At 42.1% G+C, this 21793-nt stretch overlaps 2 protein-coding genes, 1 long non-coding RNA gene and 1 pseudogene across 3 annotated transcripts in view; 2 read left to right on the forward strand and 2 right to left on the reverse strand.

The window, feature by feature from the left end:
- The window catches only part of LOC115122874 (adenylate cyclase type 9-like), a 33755-nt gene extending 26465 nt beyond the window's left edge, over positions 1–7290 (forward strand). Inside the window, exon 10 of the mRNA XM_065002144.1 lies at positions 1230–7290. Within this exon, the coding sequence (XP_064858216.1) occupies positions 1230–2649 (1420 nt within the window). The 3' untranslated portion in view covers positions 2650–7290. The remainder of the gene's footprint in view (positions 1–1229) is intronic.
- The window catches only part of LOC135560148 (uncharacterized), a 630141-nt gene that overhangs the window by 568501 nt on the left and 39847 nt on the right, over positions 1–21793 (reverse strand). The window lies entirely within an intron of this gene.
- Positions 7666–21793, forward strand: part of crebbpa (CREB binding protein a) — a 70414-nt gene continuing 56286 nt past the window's right edge. The window contains 1 exon segment of the mRNA XM_065001338.1: positions 7666–8527. Within this exon segment, the coding sequence (XP_064857410.1) occupies positions 8440–8527 (88 nt within the window). The 5' untranslated portion in view covers positions 7666–8439.
- Positions 11928–20670, reverse strand: LOC135560281 (uncharacterized; annotated as a pseudogene).

The raw sequence follows: 21793 nt of genomic DNA on the forward strand, positions 1-21793 counted from the left end.
TCCTTTCTTAACTCTCTTTCTTTCTTTCTCTCTCTTTCTTTCTAGCCACCGCACCACTCCTTTCTCTCTCTTTCTTTCTAGCCACCACACCACTCCTTTCTCTCTCTTTCTTTCTAGCCATCACACCACTCATTTCTCTCTCTTTCTTTCTAGCCACCACACCACTCCTTTCTCTCTCTTTCTTTCTTTCTAGCCACCACACCACTCCTTTCTCTCTCTTTCTTTCTAGCCACCACACCACTCATTTCTCTCTCTTTCTTTCTAGCCACCACACCACTCCTTTCTCTCTCTCTCTTTCTAGCCACCACACCACTCCTTTCTCTCTCTTTCTTTCTAGCCACCACACCACTCCTTTCTCTCTCTTTCTTTCTAGCCACCACACCACTCCTTTCTCTCTCTTTCTTTCTAGCCACCACACCACTCCTTTCTCTCTCTTTCTTTCAAGCCACCACACCACTCCTTTCTCTCTCTTTCTTTCTAGCCACCACACCACTCCTTTCTCTCTCTTTCTTTCTAGCCACCACACCACTCCTTTCTCTCTCTTTCTTTCTAGCCACCACACCACTCCTTTCTCTCTCTTTCTTTCTTTCTAGCCACCACACCACTCCTTTCTCTCTCTTTCTTTCTTTCTAGCCACCACACCACTCCTTTCTCTCTCTTTCTTTCTAGCCACCACACCACTCCTTTCTCTCTCTTTCTTTCTAGCCACCACACCACTCCTTTCTCTCTCTTTCTTTCTAGCCACCACACCACTCATTTCTCTCTCTTTCTTTCTAGCCACCACACCACTCCTTTCTCTCTCTTTCTTTCTAGCCACCACATCACTCCTTTCTCTCTCTTTCTTTCTAGCCACCACACCACTCCTTTCTCTCTCTTTCTTTCTAGCCACCACACCACTCCTTTCTCTCTCTTTCTTTCTAGCCACCACACCACTCCTTTCTCTCTCTTTCTTTCTTTCTAGCCACCACACCACTCCTTTCTCTCTCTTTCTTTCTTTCTAGCCACCACACCACTCCTTTCTCTCTCTTTCTTTCTAGCCACCACACCACTCCTTTCTCTCTCTTTCTTTCTAGCCACCACACCACTCCTTTCTTTCTCTTTCTTTCTTTCTAGCCACCACACCACTCCTTTCTCTCTCTTTCTTTCTAGCCACCACACCACTCCTTTCTCTCTCTGTCTGCCCTCATCTACCTCCTGCCCTCTTCTAATTTTCTCCTTCTCTTTTCCAGTAACCTCACCAATGAGACATGGTCCACTCCAGAACCACGTCCAGATGCCATGGACCCCGTGAGACACCTAGACCTACTGGTCCCAGAAGCAGTACTCACCTACTTCCTCCTCCTCCTATTGGTCTGGTTCCTGAACCACGAGTTTGAGGTCAGCTACCGTCTCCATTACCACGGCAACATAGAGGCCGACAAGCACCGCGTCAAGATCCAGAACATGCGGGACCAGGCCGACTGGTTGCTAGGCAACATCATCCCAATCCACGTCGCCGAGCAGCTCAAGGTGACCCAGTCGTACTCCAAAAATCACGACAACGCCGGGGTTATCTTTGCGAGTATTGTGAATTTTTCTGAATTCTACGAGGAAAGTTACGAAGGCGGGAAGGAGTGTTACCGAGTGCTCAATGAGCTCATCGGCGACTTTGACGAGTTGCTACGGAAACCGGACTTCGCCAACGTGGAGAAGATCAAGACGATCGGCGCCACGTACATGGCGGCGTCCGGGCTGAACCCTCAACAGTGCATTGACGACTCCCACCCAAACTCTAACCACCTGAGGGCGCTGTTTGACTTCGCCCTCGAGATGATGGGTGTTTTGGACGACTTCAATAAAAACATGCTAGGCTTTGGGTTTAAGCTCCGTATCGGGTTCAACCATGGTCCCCTGACGGCGGGGGTGATCGGCACTACCAAGTTGCTCTACGACATCTGGGGAGACACAGTGAATATTGCGAGTCGCATGGACTCTACAGGGGTGGAGTGTCGGGTACAGGTGAGTGAGGAGAGCCACTCGGCGCTCAGCGGAATGGGCTTAGAGTTTGACTACCGCGGTACAGTCAACGTCAAGGGCAAAGGTCAAATGAGGACCTTCCTGTATCCCAGGAGCGATGAAAGAGGTGGGCAGCTATTGGCTGAGCCTTGGCTACAGCCACATCAATTAGTTGCTGTTTTGCCCCCGGTGAAACCTGTCCAATCACAGGCAGCCGTTGAACCCGTGGGGGAAGGGGACGCCGTTAATACGACCAAGTCTGATGCAAGTGCCAATGCGCCAGCCCCTCCTCCTTTATCCTCTTCTTACACTCCTCCCACATCCTCCTCTTCCACCACATTCACCCCCCAAGCCTCTTCCATAGGACCTCCTGTAGCTCCTTCAGGACTAGGGCCAGAGCCAGGCCCGGCCAAGCCCTGCGGGGTGAGGGCAGATCGGGCAGAGGGGTACAGGGACGCTCCTCCAATCCCACCAGGAATCCCCCAAACTGGGGCTGGCCACCCCGCTGCTACGGGCACGGACCCTCACCCCCTTACCCTGGACCTAGACCCGGAGCTAGTACCCTGTACCTTGGCACAGCCTGAGGAAGAGGAGGAGGAGGAAGCGAATGAGCTGACAAAGCTCAATAAGGAGGATTTCATGTCACGCCTTTGATCCATCAAGTGCTGATCTAGGATCAGCTCCCCCTTATCCATATAATCCTATTCATTATGATTTTATAGCACTCCTTTCTCTGAGCTGAGCTGAAGACAGAAGTAGCTACAGATACAGGTTTGTAGGGATGGGAGGAGTTTTTCCCCCCTAACTTATCCATTAATCACCTTTCTGAACCAAAACAGATGTATTCACATGATGAAATGTGACTGCAGACAGAGTGACCTTTGGACATTGACTTGTAGTCAATCTATGATGGCTCATCACTTTTCTATTGGAAGGGGGAGGGCTGTGTTGAGCACAGTTATTGTGGCACAATATAATGCAGGGGGAGGGAGGAGGAGGAGAAGAGAAAGGGTTTTTGCTTGTTGGTGTTGAGGTTTTATTTTTCTTATGCTTTGGTTGATATGTAAAGAAGTGCCTTCAGGACAAGAACCGTTAACGAACAAGAAATGAATATGGAACAAAAACACAAAAAAGGTTGGAACAATCTTTAGCATGACTTATTTTTTCTATTTCAAACCTAGTCTACCGATGATGCTGTGGTTCTTTTACTACAAGTTGTTTTTTCAATGCAATTTATTTTGTTATTGTATCGTTATCGTTTGTGCCATATTCAGTTTTTCACTTGATCAGTTGTAGCCTATTCGCCTGACCGTAAAGGGAAATAAATGACGTGCCAGACAGTGGTGGATCATGGGTAAGAAGCAGTGAGTTATGGGTAGAATAAGGGAATGACAAAAAGCAGTGTTATTGGTGTTTCTGCTTTGAGACGATGGCTTAGAGTGTTTGATGTGCTACATAAACCCAATACTAAAGGGAAAACCAACATAGGGATTTATCTTCACACTGACGCTTTTTAATGTCCAACTTTTCAGGAAACACATTTTTTTTTTTAAAGAAACTTCCGTACAGCTTCTTTAAGTGGTCTGTGGAACATAACTGTCAGAACCACAGATCTCCTCACTGGGTCTCACACAACTTCTCCAAGACCTCTCCTAAATTGAAATTGCAAATTGGGATGGTAGCCCATACCAAGCGGTCTTGACAGTAAGAAAACTGAACACATATGTTATAGCACTCTCAAGTAACGATTATACTCTTAACAAGTATACTGAAAAAGCACAAATCTAAAAATCGTTTAAGGGAATCATAGTGTTGGAAATTAAAGGGACTATTTGGTTATATCAAAATGGGAAAGCACTTAAAATCTTTAGGGAAAATATGTGTTAAAAGTATGACATTCGCCAAAAGGAACAGAATTCATTACAAACAGTTTATTAACATGTTATAACATGTATTAATGTGTATTGAAGTGAAAACTCAAGTTTGTATGAAGTTCTATCCATTGTGTTAGTTGCCACAGAAACAAATGATTTTGACCGACACCAGATTCAACCAATGGCTAATCACGGCTGCCTTTAGCTTTGTGTGACATGCTGGTTGGGGTGGGACGTTTAATCTTTTATCCAATCACAGCCTCTGCATGAGGGAGGCTCTACTGTATTAATGTACTTAAAATGTGCCACTTTCATCAAGTTATTATTTGGGTGCAATGCAACCTATATTTTTCAAAGTTTTCCTTTTCGAGTACATTTTTTGTAGTGTCTAAAAAAACTATTTTTTTGTTGAGTTAGTATGATGATAATAAGCGATGATGAGGATGATTGTATGTTTTATGAAATGATGAATCGCCTTGAGCAGTTCCAACTGCAACTCCTGTTTTGAGAAAATCAACATCTTGCTCACTTGGTTTTTTCTTTCTCTCTCTCTCTCTCTGACTGATTCTCTGTGAATTCTATGTGAAGGGTGGTGTGCCCAAGGTCTCTTCCGTGGTCCCTCGCTTTTCTCTTTTCTCCCACCTTGCCTTTTCCCCTCTTTTCTGCTCAAGCTTTTACTTCTGAAAGGAAGGGTCTATAGGGGATTCATCTGTAGCCCTGTCACTTTTGTGTCTTACATTTCAGACAGAAAGTAGTAGGAAAATCTGTGTGTATGTGTGTATGCGTGCGCGTGTGCTTTTCCCCCCAAGTCTATTTGACTAAGGAGAAAGACTGAAAGTTGAAGTTGCCCCATGGTGCTGATCAAGGGTCAGTTTTGTGTTTTAATTCCTAATGGTCGATGCTCGGACTTGGATCTGATGAGTAATCTTTTGGGATACCTCTACTCTAAACTGCAGAGAGAACCAATAAGAGCTAGTTTAAGGGTCTTTAAGTGGGCTATCAGATACAAATCAAAGCAGATGGCCTATAACTTCAAGGTGAGTGCCCATAAAAAGATCTAGAAATAGTATTAAATCAGAATTAAGTGCTATATGTTGTTCATATTATGCCAATGTACCCTTGCCAAAATTCTGAGTCTGTTTAGAGTTTGGGACTTTTGTTTACCGACCACCAATATGTACTTCTGATATGTCAGGGCCTTTTATTAGACATCTTGTGTGGATGTAGTTTGGTGGCTTATTGTCAGCCTTCTTGATATTTTTATCCTCAAATGCCTTTCCACTTCCAATAACTTTGTAGCACATTCATAGGTTCTATATATCTGACTATAGCTAATAATTCGACACACACCATTTTTATATTATGAATTAAAGTACTGTGGATCTTTGTATTAAATATTTGGATATATTTTTATTTATCACACTTGGGGAAAAAAAGCCACACTTAATCTTTCACTTCCACAGAAGCATACCGTATTTACCATCAATCGTGTATCTATCTGGTTTATGATTACTTAAGTAAGTGTGTGTGCATTGAATCACACTTGTATTTATGTTGGTAGTTAGAGTGAGGCGGAGTACAGTAGCGATTTGTATTGAGTTTGGAGTGAAAGGGCACAGTAACCAAGACTGGTATCCAAGGGACTTTTTTTTTTTTAAGGGAACTAGGCAGAACACGGAGGAGGGACATGGGCATGCCACCCTCTTACTAAAACCTTCACCAATACTGAGAAATAAAAAAGGGAATAGAAGTCAAAACTAAACTGTCTCCAACTCTGTGCTCTCTGGTAAAAAGGGAGGAATGGGCGGGAATGACTTTGACTTTGCTTGTTTGAGTCTGACATTTTCACCACTTTGCTCTGTGTGTGTGTGTGTGTGTGTGTGTGTGTGTGTGTGTTTGCGTGGACATATGCTTTTTGCTACCACTTCTCACCCATACACTCCCGCAATTAGTCATTGATTTCTTTCTTTGCCTCTCTTGACATTTCTAACCAACCTTAGGGTTTGTTTGTTAGCTTTCATGACATGGATAAAGCCTCCAGAAGTCTATTTTAATTGAGCCCAAGTAGTATAATTCAAAAGAATATATAATATATATGCCATTTAGCAGACACTTTTAAACAAAGTGACTTACAGTCATGCGTGCATACATTTTACATATAGGTGGTCCTGGGAATCGAACACACAATCCTGGCATTACAAGCGCTATGCCCTACCAACCAGGCCATACAGGACCCAACTAAGCCATACAGGATAATTATGCTATACAATATCTAATACGAATTGGGAGACAAAAGCCAACAACGAACAAACAAATTATTCAGTAATTAACATAAGCTTTAACAAGGATGCATGGAACAGATAGATTAAATATATATTGTTTGAACTGAACCAGTGTCTGGGCCTGTGTTTCTTTTGACAGAAAAAGTCCTTTTACCAGGCCTTCACTCTAGTAAGTACAATTTGAATTGTTGAGAAAATATTGTTTTTCTTCTTCTTTTTACTGCTTGGGGTGCAGATATACTAAATATTTGTGGGTGTGTTCGCACATTCAAACTATCATCACAAGCAAAAGACAGTTGATAATTCACTCGTGATTAAATTGCACACTCACTTTCTTTCACTGCTATGGTAAATGAACTATAGTAAATTAGCTCCATGTGTTATTTCCACACTGGGGATAACGATATTGGAAAAAGCCAAAGTGTTTTAATTTGTTGATCTGAGATGTATGTTATTGTGTTTTTTTGCTTGTTTATATTTGCCTTTTTCAATCAGTCAGTGTGTTATTGTTTGTTTATTTGTTATTGTGCACATTAACCATAGCCAATGTATCATTTTTAAACACGATGAACATAATCTGTATACATTTGCACAAGGCACTCACTATGTATGTACATATGCAATATGTATTTGATGTCACATTTATGATTTTGTTTCAACTTTTTGTACATGTGCCTGAGCCAGATTTGGACTTTTTGTGAAAATCGATGAACAGGAGAACACTTCAATATCAAACTGTTTTGTCGTCTGCCTGGCTGTCTGGGTGACTTTGTGACTGATATATTACCTATGATCTTTCAAGGGGCTTGTCAAAATAAGTATTTTAGATGCTGCAAGTGCGGCAATATTTCTACCATAATTATGACAACCACCAATCCCCTGCAACTAGCATAAGTACAATAGTAATATATTTTGGTCCTTAATTCAAGCGCCTGATGTTAATGTGGAGACCTATTAGGCTTATTAGACAGTCCAAAGTCCATCACACTGCCATTGATTGGGGGGTTGGGGGGGTAGGAGGAGGAAAGCAGCATTGTGTGCCAACATACACAGGAGAGATGAGGCCAGTGGGAAGGTAGGCCTGGCAGGTAAATCAAGAAAGATAAGTACAGAAATTAAAGGATCCAAACTTTTGTTTACTTGTGTCATCTTCATTTGAGCCATATTTCATGTTAGAGAAGATTGATCAGATAGACTTCGGCCTAGCTGCGTTGATCCACACATTTTAGTTTGGTTTTTATATCCAACAATGAAGAATATACAAATATTATTTCTCCTTTGCAATGCATTGTACTGCCTCCCTTTACAACAGCAATATTGACGTGAAGAATCAATAGCATACTTATTACGAAGTTATTACGGTGAATATTAATTCTCATACGGTCTCTTACCGCCCCGTAGCGGAATTCTAGGCGAATTTCGTGTGACGCACACCAAAGCTTTTTACCATAGGTTTACGTAGGGCGTGATTGCGCGACCCCTCCCCCTCTACAGTCTATCTATCTGGAAAAGAGAGAAAAAAAACTTTTTGTACCGAAGGAATCAACAGCCGCCATCTTGTCGTGGTTCGGAATTAGGATTTCGGTAGATCACAAATTTTTATTTAGAAATTGAGCATCCATTCCGAGGTTTGACGGCAAACTTCCCCTGAAAACGAAGTATTTTCACCTTTTCTGAAGTATTTTTGACGAAAAAACGCGAATTCGATCGGTCGTCGTCGGCAAGAAAACCCCGTATATCTGATTTCCCCTTAAGTGCGGCGCTCGAGTCCCTATCGCCGTTCGGAGCAGTATATTGTTTACCGGGGATAACCGGAGAAGAAACAGCTTGTTACTGACAATTTTGCAAAAAATATATATTTTGTTGCAGTTGTGCATTTTATGGAGCTTCAAACCATTTTTGCATGAAGACATTTGACGTCATAAAAATGAGCTGTTTGAACATCTAAAATTAAAGATTTATGGGACAGGAATACAATCCATGTTAATGTTTTTAGATTTAATTTTAACGTACATTTTTCATGGGATTTTTTTTATTGGGGTTATTTAACGATAATGTGGGTGTTGGTTGTTGGATTATCATGGGTTGAATGGCGGTGGCGAAGCGGGGCGCTGTTGCATCTTTTTTGAAAATCTCACCCTCACTGCTTGAAAATTAGCCAACGTTAGCGAGCAAACCGCTTGCTAACGTGCTAACTAGAGAAAGGTGGAGGTTGTCAGAACAACCTGTTCTGTCCGAGGAATTTCAATTAAAAAAATAATTAAATAAGAAATCCATTAAAGATCACAATGGCTGAAAACCTGCTTGACGTCGGACCTCCCAACTCAAAGCGACCGAAGCTGAATTCACCTGCGCTGTCAGCGTCAGATGGACCAGGTAAGGAAGGCCCACAAACCAACTTAACCTGCTAGCTACTTTAGTCAGTAAAATGTTATTTGTTTTTTATGACTTGTTCTGTGTGTCCAGATATTTAGCTAGCTAATGTTAACTAGTTATTCATTCAACTGACGTTTTGGTCATTCAAACAGCTGTACAAAGCAGTTAGCAAACCTTAGTTAGCTAGCTTGGCCGCTAACAAAACTTTGTTGCCAACGTTACGCGTCCATCCCTGTCATTTCTGACATGTTGGAAAACAGGGCTAGCTATTTTAGTTTTGTAAAGGCTATTGTTAACTAAAGCAACGCTTAACTAGCTGATGCTTAGATGTCCAGCTAGAGACATGTTTAGCAATTGCTTGATCTGCTATGTCAACATGGCTACCATTCAGCGCAAAGTAGCAACATACTTGTCGAAATATCATTGGTGACAGCCTAAATCAGGGATGGGCAATTCCAGACCCCGGGGGCCTGATTGGTGTCACTTTTGCCCCAACTGACTCCAATAATCAACTAATCATGGTCTTCAGTTTAGAATACAATTAGTTTAATCAGCTATGTTTCCAAGGGATGGGGGGAAGAGTAACACCACTCCGGCCCCGAGGACGGGAGTTACCCATCCCTGGCCTAAATCATGTCAGATACTCTGTTGAAAACTAACCGTTATACCCCTATCAAAATGGAATGACGTTATTATAGGGATTGGGGACTCTGCTGGGGGCTAAATTATGTTCATGTTTACCTTCGTCAAACATCTTGATAGCAGGCCTTTATCTGCAGAAACATTTTCGGCACAGTCTTCCACCCTGCTGCATGCCTAACTGGCTGAGAGTCTTGGCTCAGAGTAGGCCAATTCTGATGCCATGGTCAGATTCAAGTCATTTAACCACAGGCCTATCATGTCCCACTCCCACACTGTCATGCATTTGATTGCATGTTGTGTCAATGTCATAAAATGCAGTCTTATGTCCCAATATCTTGACAGTTGTCACTTTTCATTGCTATATCATGTTCAATATCTGTTCATATGGGTTTCCCACTGCTGATAGAATACACTTGTAGGGCCTACCTCTAAAATGTTCTAGATAAAAAGTTACTGAACCAGAACGTTAGGATTGTAGTTGTGAATGCACCATGCCTCTTTCACTATATTGGCTACAGAGACAATAACCAAAGCAACACATCTTTTGAGTCCAATGTCCATTACTTTCTTTGGTGATGACCATGTTATTCACACACAATCCATTGCAAAACCCCCTAATGCATCCAACCCCTGCTATGTTATTATCGACCCCAAGTGTTCAATCTCCAATTGCCATGTTAGCCCAGCAGAGCCTGGAAGCGTGGGAACACTAGGGGCTGTTAGCAGTAAATTACCCCAGACAAGGTGTGCGTTTTCCCCCTTAGTGTCTGCGGTCATGCCTGGAGAGCCCCATAGGAGCATCCCCTGCCCTGACTTTGGGTCCCTGCCGAGAGGCCCAGTTTGGGTTGCACATCACTCCCATGGTGAATGGGGGGGGTACGCCTTTCATTGAAGTCACAGAGTGCAAACACGTGCCCCTCACCCCCTATTCAGGCCATCTGTCACCCCAGCAGGGTCCCATTGCCCCCTCCCCCTTCAATTCCCCTCATCACCAATACTTTAGTCAGTGGGTGTGTGCCTTACTAGTGCACACATTGCCCACGTCTTGATGTAGCCAGCTCTAGGCTTAGCTACTCTCAAGGCAGGCCGTTGTAGTAAGTCATGTGTGTTGAACAGCACCATAGCGTAAAGGTAGTTGGAGGGAAGGAGGTTGGTTCATTGTTTGCTGGCTATTTACTGGCTTGGTTTATATCTCGTCTGTCATTCTCTAGAGTTGTTAGTGAAGAGGCATAACTCTGCTCATTCAAATGAACTCATTCAGAAATTACTATGCCAAAGTCCAAATTTAATTTAAAAAACAAGCTAATACGTATCCGTTTGAGTCTAATTGTAAAATCAGCAATTAGTAATGACAGTTGGTGTTAAATGGGGGGAATCTAAACATTTACATATCGCAATATTATTTTTGGATGATATTATATTGATATTTGACTCCAAGAGTCAATTTGTAAAATAGAGACATATATTTTGCTCCTGCAGGTAGCATTAGCTAGTGCTAGTCGGCTGTACCTGCGCCTATACGGCTGTATTTTACGTCCTATAGCTTGTCCTCAACCTTTTTAAACCGTGAGCTAACATGTCTTCAGCACTTTTGACTTATCACAACCTCGTTTTCTCATGCCGTCTATTGTCTCTCTGCAGCAAACATTCAGTACACAGAGTGTAAAAAACATTAGGAACACCTTCCTAATATTCAGTTGCACCCCCTTTTTCCCTCGGCACAGCCTCAATTTGTCGGGGCATGGACTCTTCAAGGTGTCGAAAGCATTCCACAGGGATTCTCGCCCATGTTGGCTCTGATGCTTCCCACAGTTGTCAAGTTGGCTGTATGTCTTTTGGTTGGTGGATCATTCTTGATACACATAGGAAACTGTTGAGCTTGAGAAACCCAGCAATGTTGCAGTTCTTGACACACTCAAACTGGTGTGCCTGGTACCTACAGGCACTTAACCCTTGTGTGGGGTGCAGGTTTTTGTTATTCACCCAATGTTCGCTGTGCCAATGGACCCATAACAATTTATGTAAAAATACTTATTTTTGACTTACCTCTGCTAGGTCACATTTATCAATAAAAGGGCTATTTGTTTTGGATAAAGGGTGATTTTTGTAAACTAAAATCTATTATAATCAAGACATGGGTGGACTAAATCATGTTTGTCTTGAGCAAATATAAATGAAACAATATTTTCATCACTATTGATGGTTATTGCTTTGTACTCAACAAATTGTAAGGACAAATCTTACATGCAGTATTTTATGGAAATGATAAATGAGTCTCGTCGAACACAAATTAAGGCCAGTCTACACACCACATTGGGGACAGAGTTTTACTGTATGTGTGTTGCAAATGTATTTCTTGCAGTTGATGCATGTACTGTCTTCCTGTCCTTCTTAGGTCCACACACATCGCAGAGCTTCTTGTTGTTACCGGCTGCAATCTAGAATGATGAAAACACTTAGTTCAGGAATTTTACTAACATCTCACTCACTTATATGGTTACAGCAGGCCAAGGTAGGATAGTCAAGACACACACACCACTCACACTTACTTCCAGTATTGGAGTTGTTGGTTCTGTGGGTCTGGCGGATGGGGCACCAGCATCCTCCTCCTGAATCCTACTCACAATGGCTGCAGAAGCTGGATTCCTTGGGATATGTTGCCTCTGGATTTGAGGTCTTACCAATGCCTTGCCCAGCTCTTCAAGAAAGAGCGGTCTCCTCTGGAGCTTCCCTCTGTTCCAATCTGGGTTCAAGGCCATCAAGATGACAAACGGGTTGAGATGTCTAAGATGTTGAAGACTAGGGTTCTTCTTTTGCAGTTGTAGCCAGTCACCAGCTTGTCTAAATTGTCCACCCCTCCTTTTGTGGTATTGTAATCATTATGATTCCTGGTTTTTGATGTTCCTGGCCACAGCTTCTTCCATCCCTATGCAGCGTATTCATGAGTACCACATTTTTGCCTTTCTTTGGCATGTAGAACACTAGGGACGTGTGGGCCTTGAACACGAACTTAGAGGAATTGATAGGCCTGTTCCGTGTATTCAAGAGCTGAGTTGGAAGCTCTGGCTTGTTTTTTTTGTACTGTTCCTACCATCGTCAGCTTCCTCGTGGGGAGCTCCCGTCCCAACCTGTGCGAAGTAAAAAAAGTTTTCGCATGTGATTTCCTGGCCACGGAGTCCCTGTGTCACGTCCAGGACATCCCACATCCCTTGGTTCTTCTCAGGGGCTCCTCCATCTGGCTTCCCTGTGTACACTTGCACGTTTCACGCATATGATGACGCAGAATCACAGGCAGCCCAGATCTTGATTCCATTTTTTGCGAGTTTAGATGGTATGCACTGCCTGAAGGGGCAGCGGCCCCTAAATGTCATAAGCTGCTCATCAACTGTAATGTCGGGCCCAGGGATGTAAAACAGGGGAAGGCGGTACACCCACTTGTCCCACACTGACCTGATTACAGCTAGCTTGTCTCTCTGCCGCCGAGCTGGTCTGATTATCGAAGCGGATACTCCTGGAATTTTTGGGGAAGTTTTCCAGAGACGTTGCACAAATTAGTGCAGTCCAGAATGATTTTCTGGGTGGTGTCCGAGATGAACAGTTCAAAAGAAAACTACGTCCTGCACATGCGTAACTGCCATCCGCGTCAATGCGGAATTGACAGACATGATCTCTCCATGCCAACGTTATTTCTAAGGCCCTCTGAGTAGAGATTATTTTTTCCCCATGCTGATTGATTGTCGTAAGGAGCCTCACGTGCAGGGCTATTTATTTGTTTTCCCTCCCCCAATTTCCACCTGGCTGGGGTAGAGTGTTTCAAAATACTTTTTTAAAAAATTTTATTTAAAAAAAAAAGTTTTTTTATACAATATATTGAAATAATGTATTGTAATAACATTGTGCAGGTTCCCGCAATACTTTGTATAGTTTCACACACTACAAAGGGTAAAGAGTGCTAGAAAACCGTCAGACAGGCAGGGAGACAGACAGGTTCTTGGTGCTATATTGAAACAGCAGGCCCAGGGAGGAGGAAGACTGAGTGAAGGCACACAGCAAACCTTTTTGTTAAATTTTTACTTGTGTTCACCAACACACACACTTTCCCACACTTTTCCAGTGGACCTGAACACCACATATGTAATATAAATGTGTAGTGGGTGCCCTCAAATGAAAAATGTTATTTCATATGTTCTTCAAAGAAAGTAAGCCAATGCCAATGAGTCTCAGGTTTAACAAATTATTAATTGTATAATTTTTCTTTTAGTTAATATTGAAAATGGGTCCCACAGACCCGAACACCACACAAGGGTTAAATATGTTATCTTGCCCATTCACCCACAAGGGTTAAATATGTTATCTTTCCCATTCACCCACAAGGGTTAAATATGTTATCTTGCCCATTCGCACACACCTTTTAAGCATTCTAGTACAGTTAAATAGTTGAACACAAGTTATTTTGTTGGCAGTGACGTATGTCCACGTGTCGCGCAGTATTTTTCATGGCATCATTACGTCATCTACCTACGTTATATAGGTATGCACGTCAGCTTTGACATCGGGTTTGCACATCGGCGTTATTCTAGACATCGGGTCGATGTTGGCATTTTTAGCTAAAATCGTCCGATTCCGATATGTTCACCGATATATCGTGCATCCCTAGTTCTTAATGTTTTCTATAGTCCGTGAGCAATATGTTTGGAACATCAAATCGCATTAAAATCTCCGTATCTAATCGCAATACATATAGACTCCTGAAAATCACAATCCATATCGTATCGGCACTTAAGTATTGTGATATCGTATCGTGAGGTTCCTGGCAAGTATTAGGACTCTACTTGCCCCAGTGTCTGTGTGTTAGAGATTTAGGTGAGTATGACGTGTTTCCTTTTAATGCCTAGGAAGCTCAAACTCCCATTAGACAGCTCTATCAAAATACGTTTGTTACTCACCAAAATTTGGGTTTCAATGATCAACTGTCTTAATCTACAGTCGGTAGCTATGTACTTCCAAAAAAAGGTCTATATAAAAATTGACAAGTGACGGAAAAATGTCCACTTCGGCACTTCCAGTGTATCGAGCTGTTTTAGACTTCCGACATGTAGGTGGCCGTAATGAAGGTGCTGAATCGGATTTTTATTCAGTTGCTTGTAAATTTGTATTTAGACTTTTTGGAAGTACATAGCGTAATGGGAGTAAATGAAGATCGTTGGTCATCCATAACACACTTATTTTGACATAATGCTTGCAGAGCTGTTTAATGGGGGTTTGAATCTGAGACACATCATACTCATCGTCAAAATCTCTAACGTGTAGATACTGGGGCAGACTACTATTATTATTTTTTTTGAACCTTTATTTAACTAGGCAAGTCAGTTTAGAACAAATTCTTATTTTCAATGACGGCCTAGGAGCAGTGGGTTAACTGCCTGTTCAGGGGCAGAACAACAGATTTGTACCATGTCAGCTCAGGGATTTGAACTTGCAACCTTTCGGTTACTAGTCCAACACTAACCACTAGGCTACCCTGCCGCCTGATACTATGACTAGCATGATATTCCATTCCACTGCTTTAACGAGAGGAGCCCTCCGTCAGCATGCTCCCTGCTCTCCAAATGGCACATTTAGGGCCCACCCGGAACCTCCTCGAAGGGGTGGGTGGGTTGTCACACGTATGACAGCGTCTTCTTTGCGCCGGCTGAGCCTGGGCCCATATTACAGCCTAATTGGCAGTTTTAAATGCCAGTCTGCAGTCACTTCACACGTTTTAAGCCGTTTATATTTAAGCCTCACCGTTTCCTCTCATTATATAGCAGATATTGCAATGTTTGCGTCTCCCACTCACATCGGTCAGTTCTCAACTTGAAAAGAGAGAGGGAGGGATGAATGAAAGACGGACAGGGGAAAAGATGGCGTGTTAAAGTGGACATGGATGGCGTAAGAAACCTTCGCTGAAGAAAATGTGAACCGCTCTTGCATCGCGTACTATCTGATAACGACCGTTGTCTTCCAGGGCTCCTAACTGAACATTTTACGACCCTTTGACTTGTGTCGCAAGTTAAATTTTTAATTGGTCGCATTACACGCTCACCTCAGTCCAAACTTCCTATTTTTACAGGCTATTAAAACAATGATGAAACGGTAATGTGCATTATCCTCAATTCCTGTAGTAAAAGTATCTGCCCTGCCCCTGTTTCGCTGAGGCCTGCTGGCAAGCCACTCACTCCCTCTCCCTGTGCTCTGGGATAAAAAAAAAAGTGTTCTAATTGTAGCCTGTAACATTTTAAAATGCAATTGTGGGAAAAACACAGCTTTGGAAGCAATTACTGACCCTTTTGAAGAGGAGATTCTCAGATTTTTGTAGGTGTACTATTTCAACAATTAATATGAAATAGCTCTATAGCAACTACTTTAGAACCAATATATTTGATATGGCTTTGATACAGAGCGTAGAAAATGTATGGCAAATGGAGCTGGGCGATATGGACAAAAATCCATCTCGCAATAAATTGCCTGTTTTTTTGCGATAATGATAAATCAGCAATTAATTTTTTTTAGGGAAGTGCTACAGCTGGGCGACATGGACAAAACATAAAATTGCGTTTTAAATGTCACTATTTTGCTCGATAACAAAATCGACGATACATTTTTAATTACTTTACATTAGTGCCATGGTTCTAGACCGTTTTTTTCCAGTGCCAAGTAAGACAACTGAGATGGTAGCCTATCAACAAGTAAGACAACTGAGATGGTAGCCTATCAACAAGTAAGACAACTGAGATGGTAGCCTATCAACAAGTAAGCTATTTCATCTAACATATCCAAGAAATGCATGATTGATATTTCAATGTGCAACCTGTCAAAATAGGATCCAGAATTATCAGATTTATTTTGCACTTTTCAGAGTTTGCCAACATCTTTGTACATATTGGCCCATATAGGCTATATTTTTCAACACCTGAGGAAGTGGGAATTTTAAAACACAATGTCCCACACAAACTTTCCAGTGCTAGGCCTTCTTGATATCGGTCTATTTACCGCAAATGGCACTCTACAGCCTACTCTGGTTGAGAACTGGTGCCACGGACTCGATATTAACAGGTGAGGCATGCGTGATATCCTCACAGAAAGCTTAGACTAGAACAACAGTAGTTGTTTTAAAACCTTTTTCCCGCAATAGTATTTTGAGCAAATGGTCATTTGCTTGTACTTCTCAGAATGCATCTCTCCCTCCTCTGTGTCAGTGGGGGGAGGGAATGAGAGTCAGCAGCCAACAGAAAAACGGAAAAGGCAGATATTTCATAGCAGGAATCAACACAATCAGTTTATTACTGTTGTTCTTAAACCATTGGTCAATCTATAGGAACGTTGTGTAGCAAAATCACCGGAAATGACCGACTTAAGCAAAATGCTTCAGTAAGAGGATAGCATTGTCAGTAATTTTCGGTTTATTGTCTCTAATAGAAAATACCCCAAATTCTCATCCCAAGCAAATAAGCCTTGTTCATCCATCATGTTGAAGTCCCCTCTGAATAACTGAAAAGCACTTTTCATTTGGGTGAATGGTTTTGGAGAAGGAAGGGATGGTGCCTGAATAGCCTAGTTTTGCTAGTCTCTAAGTTTTGACATCTGGTTTAGTTGGGTCATTAGCCCCTTTGTGTTGAAATGGACACTCTTCTTGCTCTATTTCGTGCTCTTGCAATCTACTCCAGCCAGGAAATATAAAGTCAGCACAGATCCCATCGCCAGCTCCCTGCTGCTCAAAGGATGGCAGAGGTGTGTACATGCGTGTGTGTATTTGAGGGGACATAAAGTAGTCTGTGTGTAAGAGGGAGATGCAGGAGGAGTGTGTGTGCTCTGCTCATGCAGGCTGTGAAAATAAGCCATGCTTGACTTGGTGATTGACCGACCGGGACATTGTGTGTGTGAAGGCGCCTGGCTCGGACAGAAAACTGCCACTCACCGCTGGCCTCAGCCACTAAGCTTAGCAGCGAATATACAGCTGGATGGAGCTAGAGACGGAGAGTGAAGAACCTAGAGGGAGAAATAGTGGTGAGAGCATGTGGCTAAGAGCAGAGAACCTTGAGAGCTGAAAGAGAGGGAGAAGTGGTGGTGAGAGCAAGTGAAAGAAGGAAGAGTTGAAGGGAGAGAACTAGAAAGACGGTGAGTAGAAAAGGAGGGAGTGATATTGAGGAAGTGGGAGAGCCAGGGCTACAGTTGAAGTCGGATGTTTACATCCACTTAGGTTGGAGTCATTAAAACCAGTTTTTCAACCACTCCACAAATGTCTTGTTAACAAAATATAGTTTTGACAAGTTGTTTAGGACATCTACTTTGTGCATGACACAAGTAATCTTTCCAACAATTGTTTACAGACAGATTATTGTACTTATAATTGACTGTATTACAATTCCAGTGGGTCAGTGCTTTTAAACAGCTTGGAAAATTCAAGAAAATTATGGCATGGCTTTAGAAGCTTCTGATAGGCTAATTGACATTATTTGAGTCAATTGAAGGTGTACCTGTGGATGTATTTCAAGGCCTACCTTCAAACTCAGTGTCTCTTTGCTTGACATCATGGGAAAATCAAAATAAATCAGCCAAGACCCCAGAAAATAATTGTAGACCTCCACAAGTCTGGTTCATCCTTGGGAGCAATTTCCAAACACCTGAAGATACCACATTCATCTGTACAAACAATAGTACACAAGTATAAACACCATGGGACTACGCAGCCGTCATACTGCTCAGGAAGAAGACCCATTCTGTCTCCTAGAGATGAACGTACTTTGGTGGGAAAAGTGGAAATCAACCCCAGAACAACAGCAAAGGACCTTGTGAAGATGCTGGAGGAAAGTATTTATATCCACAGTAAAACAAGTCCTATATCGGCACAACCTGAAAGGCTGCTCAGCAAGGAAGAAGCCACTGCTCCAAAACCGTCATTAAAAAAGCCTAAATGTTTAGTCTACATATTAGCTAGCTGGCAAGCATTTATGATGCCAGTGAAACATGTTCGTCAAGCTCTAGGAACGTATTTCCCCCAATGTTAAAATGACACGGTACAGCTCGTCCCCAACACAAGTTTTCTGTAGACTTGTGGGAGGAGTGCCGAAGACGTCGCCCACTGTATGCGCTTTCAGGAGCCTGATTTGCATCAACTGAGAAATCTGCACACAGTGCATCCCTGACCACCTCCTGAATTGGTCAACTATATCAGACCACAAAGCAACTTTTGTGCGTCTAGAGGTCGACCGATTTTAATCGGAATGGCCAATTAATTAGGGCCAATTTCAAGTTTTCATAACAATTGGTAATCAGTATTTTTTTGGGCGCCGATTTGCCGATAAAAAAAAAAAAAAAGGTATTTTTTGTAATACCTTTTTTATTTGATTGGGCAAGTCAGTTAAGAACACATTCTTATTTTCAATGACTGCCTAGGAACGGTGGGTTAACTGCCTTGTTCAGGGGCAGAACGACAGATTTTCACCGTGTCAGCTCGGGGGATCCAGTCTTGCAACCTTACAGTTAACTAGTCCAACGCAATAACGACCTGCCTCTCTCTCTCGTTGCCTGTTACTGCCTGTTACGCGAATGCAGTAAGCCGCTAGCTAGCATTAAGCTTATCTTATAAAAAACAATAAATCATAATCACTAGTTAACTACACATGGTTGATGATATTACTGGCTATTATCTAGCGTGTCCTGTGTTGCATATCTGACTGAGCATACAAGTATCTGACTGAGTGGTGGTAGGCAGAAGCAGGCGCGTAAACATTCATTCAAACAGCACTTTCGTGCGTTTTGCCATCGGCTCTTCGTTGTGCGTCAAGCATTGCGCTGGTTATGACGGTTATGACTTCAAGCCTATCAACTCCCGAGATGAGGCTGGTGTAACCGAAGTGAAATGGCTAGCTAGTTAGCGCGCGCTAACTAGAGGGACGGAAGCTATACTGTTACACTGGCAATACTAAAGTGCCTATAAGAACATCCAATAGTCAAAGGTTAATGATATACGAATGGTATAGAGGGAAATAGTCCTAATAATTCCTATAATAACTACAACCTAAAACTTCTTACCCGGGAATATTGAAGACTCATGTTAAAAGGAACCACCAGCTTTCATATGTTCTCATGTTCTGAGCAAGGAAATGAAACGTTAGCTTTCTTACATAGCACATTTCACTTTTACTTTCTTCTCCAACACTTTGTTCTTGCATTATTTAAACCAAATTGAACATGTTTCATTATTTAGTTGAGGCCAAATTGATTTTTATTTATGTATTATATTAAGTTAAAATAAGTGTTCATTCAGTATTGTTGTAATTATCATTATTACACTTTTTTTGTGTGGCTTTTCTGGTCCTCCAATAATCTGTATCGGCGTTGAAAAATCATAATCGGTCGACCGCTAGTCTAGACCCGTCTTTTCAATGCGCTCTACGTATTCTGATAAAGTCACACAAGTGTGAAGTGTAGACACAACCAAAGTCACAGAATTGCACTTGATCCAGACAGATAAACTCAGCTACTGCTCTGTTCAATATTTGGGCTTCTTTTGAGTTGAGTTAACAATGCAGACTTCTGAAAGCTAACGCAAACCTAGAGGCTACGCTAAGATGGGGGTAAATTCCTAGAAATCAGGAGAAAAGAGAAGGCCCCCTTTCTAAGAAACCTGACCAGCAACACTCTTCGGGAAACTCTGGCACTGGTGCAGGATAAACAGTGGTTTCTTCAGGAAGTGTGGTTTTGCTTTAAATCGTCAGTGTATTCTCTTATTTTTTTACATAAAAAGGGTCATTTCATCAAAGACTGCAATAAAAAAATAAAAAGTTTGATCTGCACATGCATGGTCGCAATTGGTCAGAGCTTCTCCGTAACATTCCAAGCAATCTAAACCATTCGGCTTTGAGACTGGGTAAAATCCATAACTGCATTTTATCAACCCTTAAGTCAATTTCCACAGCAATATAATTAGCAAGTTCTGTTTGGGTTCATTTGTTGTATCCACTGAGTCTCATCCCCTGTCATGTCTTCAATTGTCTCCCTCCACCACAATTCCCAGTCACACTTCCTGACGATGTTACCCTATGGGGAACCAACATTGAGTGATGCAGCGATTTATGTATTTTCACTGGCTGTTTAACTGTCAAAACACGCTTCCTGACAGTGTTACCCAAATACACTTGCCCCCTCCCTTGAGTGATGCTGTATTTTCACTGCCTGTCTAACTGTTAACCGTGTCAGGTGGCACCAACACCCTCCTCATTTGTCACTCATTTATCACTCTTCTTAAATATCATCCTCCATCCCTCCCTCCTGCTTTTTTGCTTCTTCACTGTGTGGTGTGGATCAGCAGTAGACTTACCAAGCAGCGCTAGCGAGTTAATGCGTTAGCTCATTAGCACGTTGCGATGGAATCAAGTGTGAGGTGAATGGACTGGGGCTGGGAGATGGAATTGGGAGCGACAGCAGACCTACCAACTTGCACGCGTTTTGCGTAACATGCTTGAACGCAATTTGAGGTCAAAGTGCACTGGTATGAAGAATACACAGAAATAGACTAGTTGGCACATTGTGGTTTTTGACTCAACCGTCTGAAGTTGGAGCTGAACCAATTGGAGGACTTGGGCGAGGACAAAACTCTTTAGCTCTCTGCTCCGGCTCGCAGTTGTAGTACTATCAAAGATGGTGGATAAATGAAAATAGTTCATTCAGGCCGTTTACCATTAGTGATGCACCGATATGACGTTTTGACTGATATCCAATATTTTCCTTGCCTAAAAAAAACGATACCGATATTTACAATTTTAGCAGCCTTTTAATCATTCTAGTACAGTTAAATAGTTAACACACATGGACGCAGTGGTCTAAGGCACTGTATCTCCGTGCAAGAGGCGTCACTACAGTCCCTGGTTCGAATCCAGGCTGTATTACATCTGGCCGTGATTGGGAGTCACATAGGGCGGCGCACAATTGGCCCAGCATCGTCCGGGGTAGGCCGTCATTGTAAATAAGAATTTGTTCATAACTGTCTTGTCTAGTTAAATAAAGGTTACACACACACACACACCACACTGACCAAGAAGTTATTTTGTCCCCATTACAGTAAAACATAATCAAAATCTATTTCTTTCACTTACTTGCTGTGCTGTTTCGTTGTTCATTTGTTCAGTTTCATTCTCAACCAGGATTTCTATGGAATGCTGTTTGTGTCTTTGCGTGTCAAAAAAGATAACACTATTTGACGTGTCCGGTCCTGAATATGACTATATAATTTTACACGTTCATACATTTTTTTTATATAGTTATTACACATTGATTAAACTCACTCATATTTCATATTGTCACAACGATTCATCAATACGTGTGCTGTGATACTGGTAAAGTTGTCTCGCGCACCTACAGTGCTGTTCATTTAAAAAAATAAGCTAGCCAGTTCATGGATGCAAACAACATTTTTTCCCCCAAAAACATAGCAAAACGACATCTGTTTCTGTAGCTATAGTTAGCTAGCTAACTATAGCTAGGTGTCATCTAAAATAACCCTCATTTATAAGACAGTTCTTATTTGCTTAATGGTGGTCGGACCCATCTATGTGCAGCTAGCCACAAGAAGGATTAGCCACA

This window comes from Oncorhynchus nerka, linkage group LG15 (genome assembly GCF_034236695.1).
Source record: "Oncorhynchus nerka isolate Pitt River linkage group LG15, Oner_Uvic_2.0, whole genome shotgun sequence".
NCBI lineage: Eukaryota > Metazoa > Chordata > Actinopteri > Salmoniformes > Salmonidae > Oncorhynchus > Oncorhynchus nerka.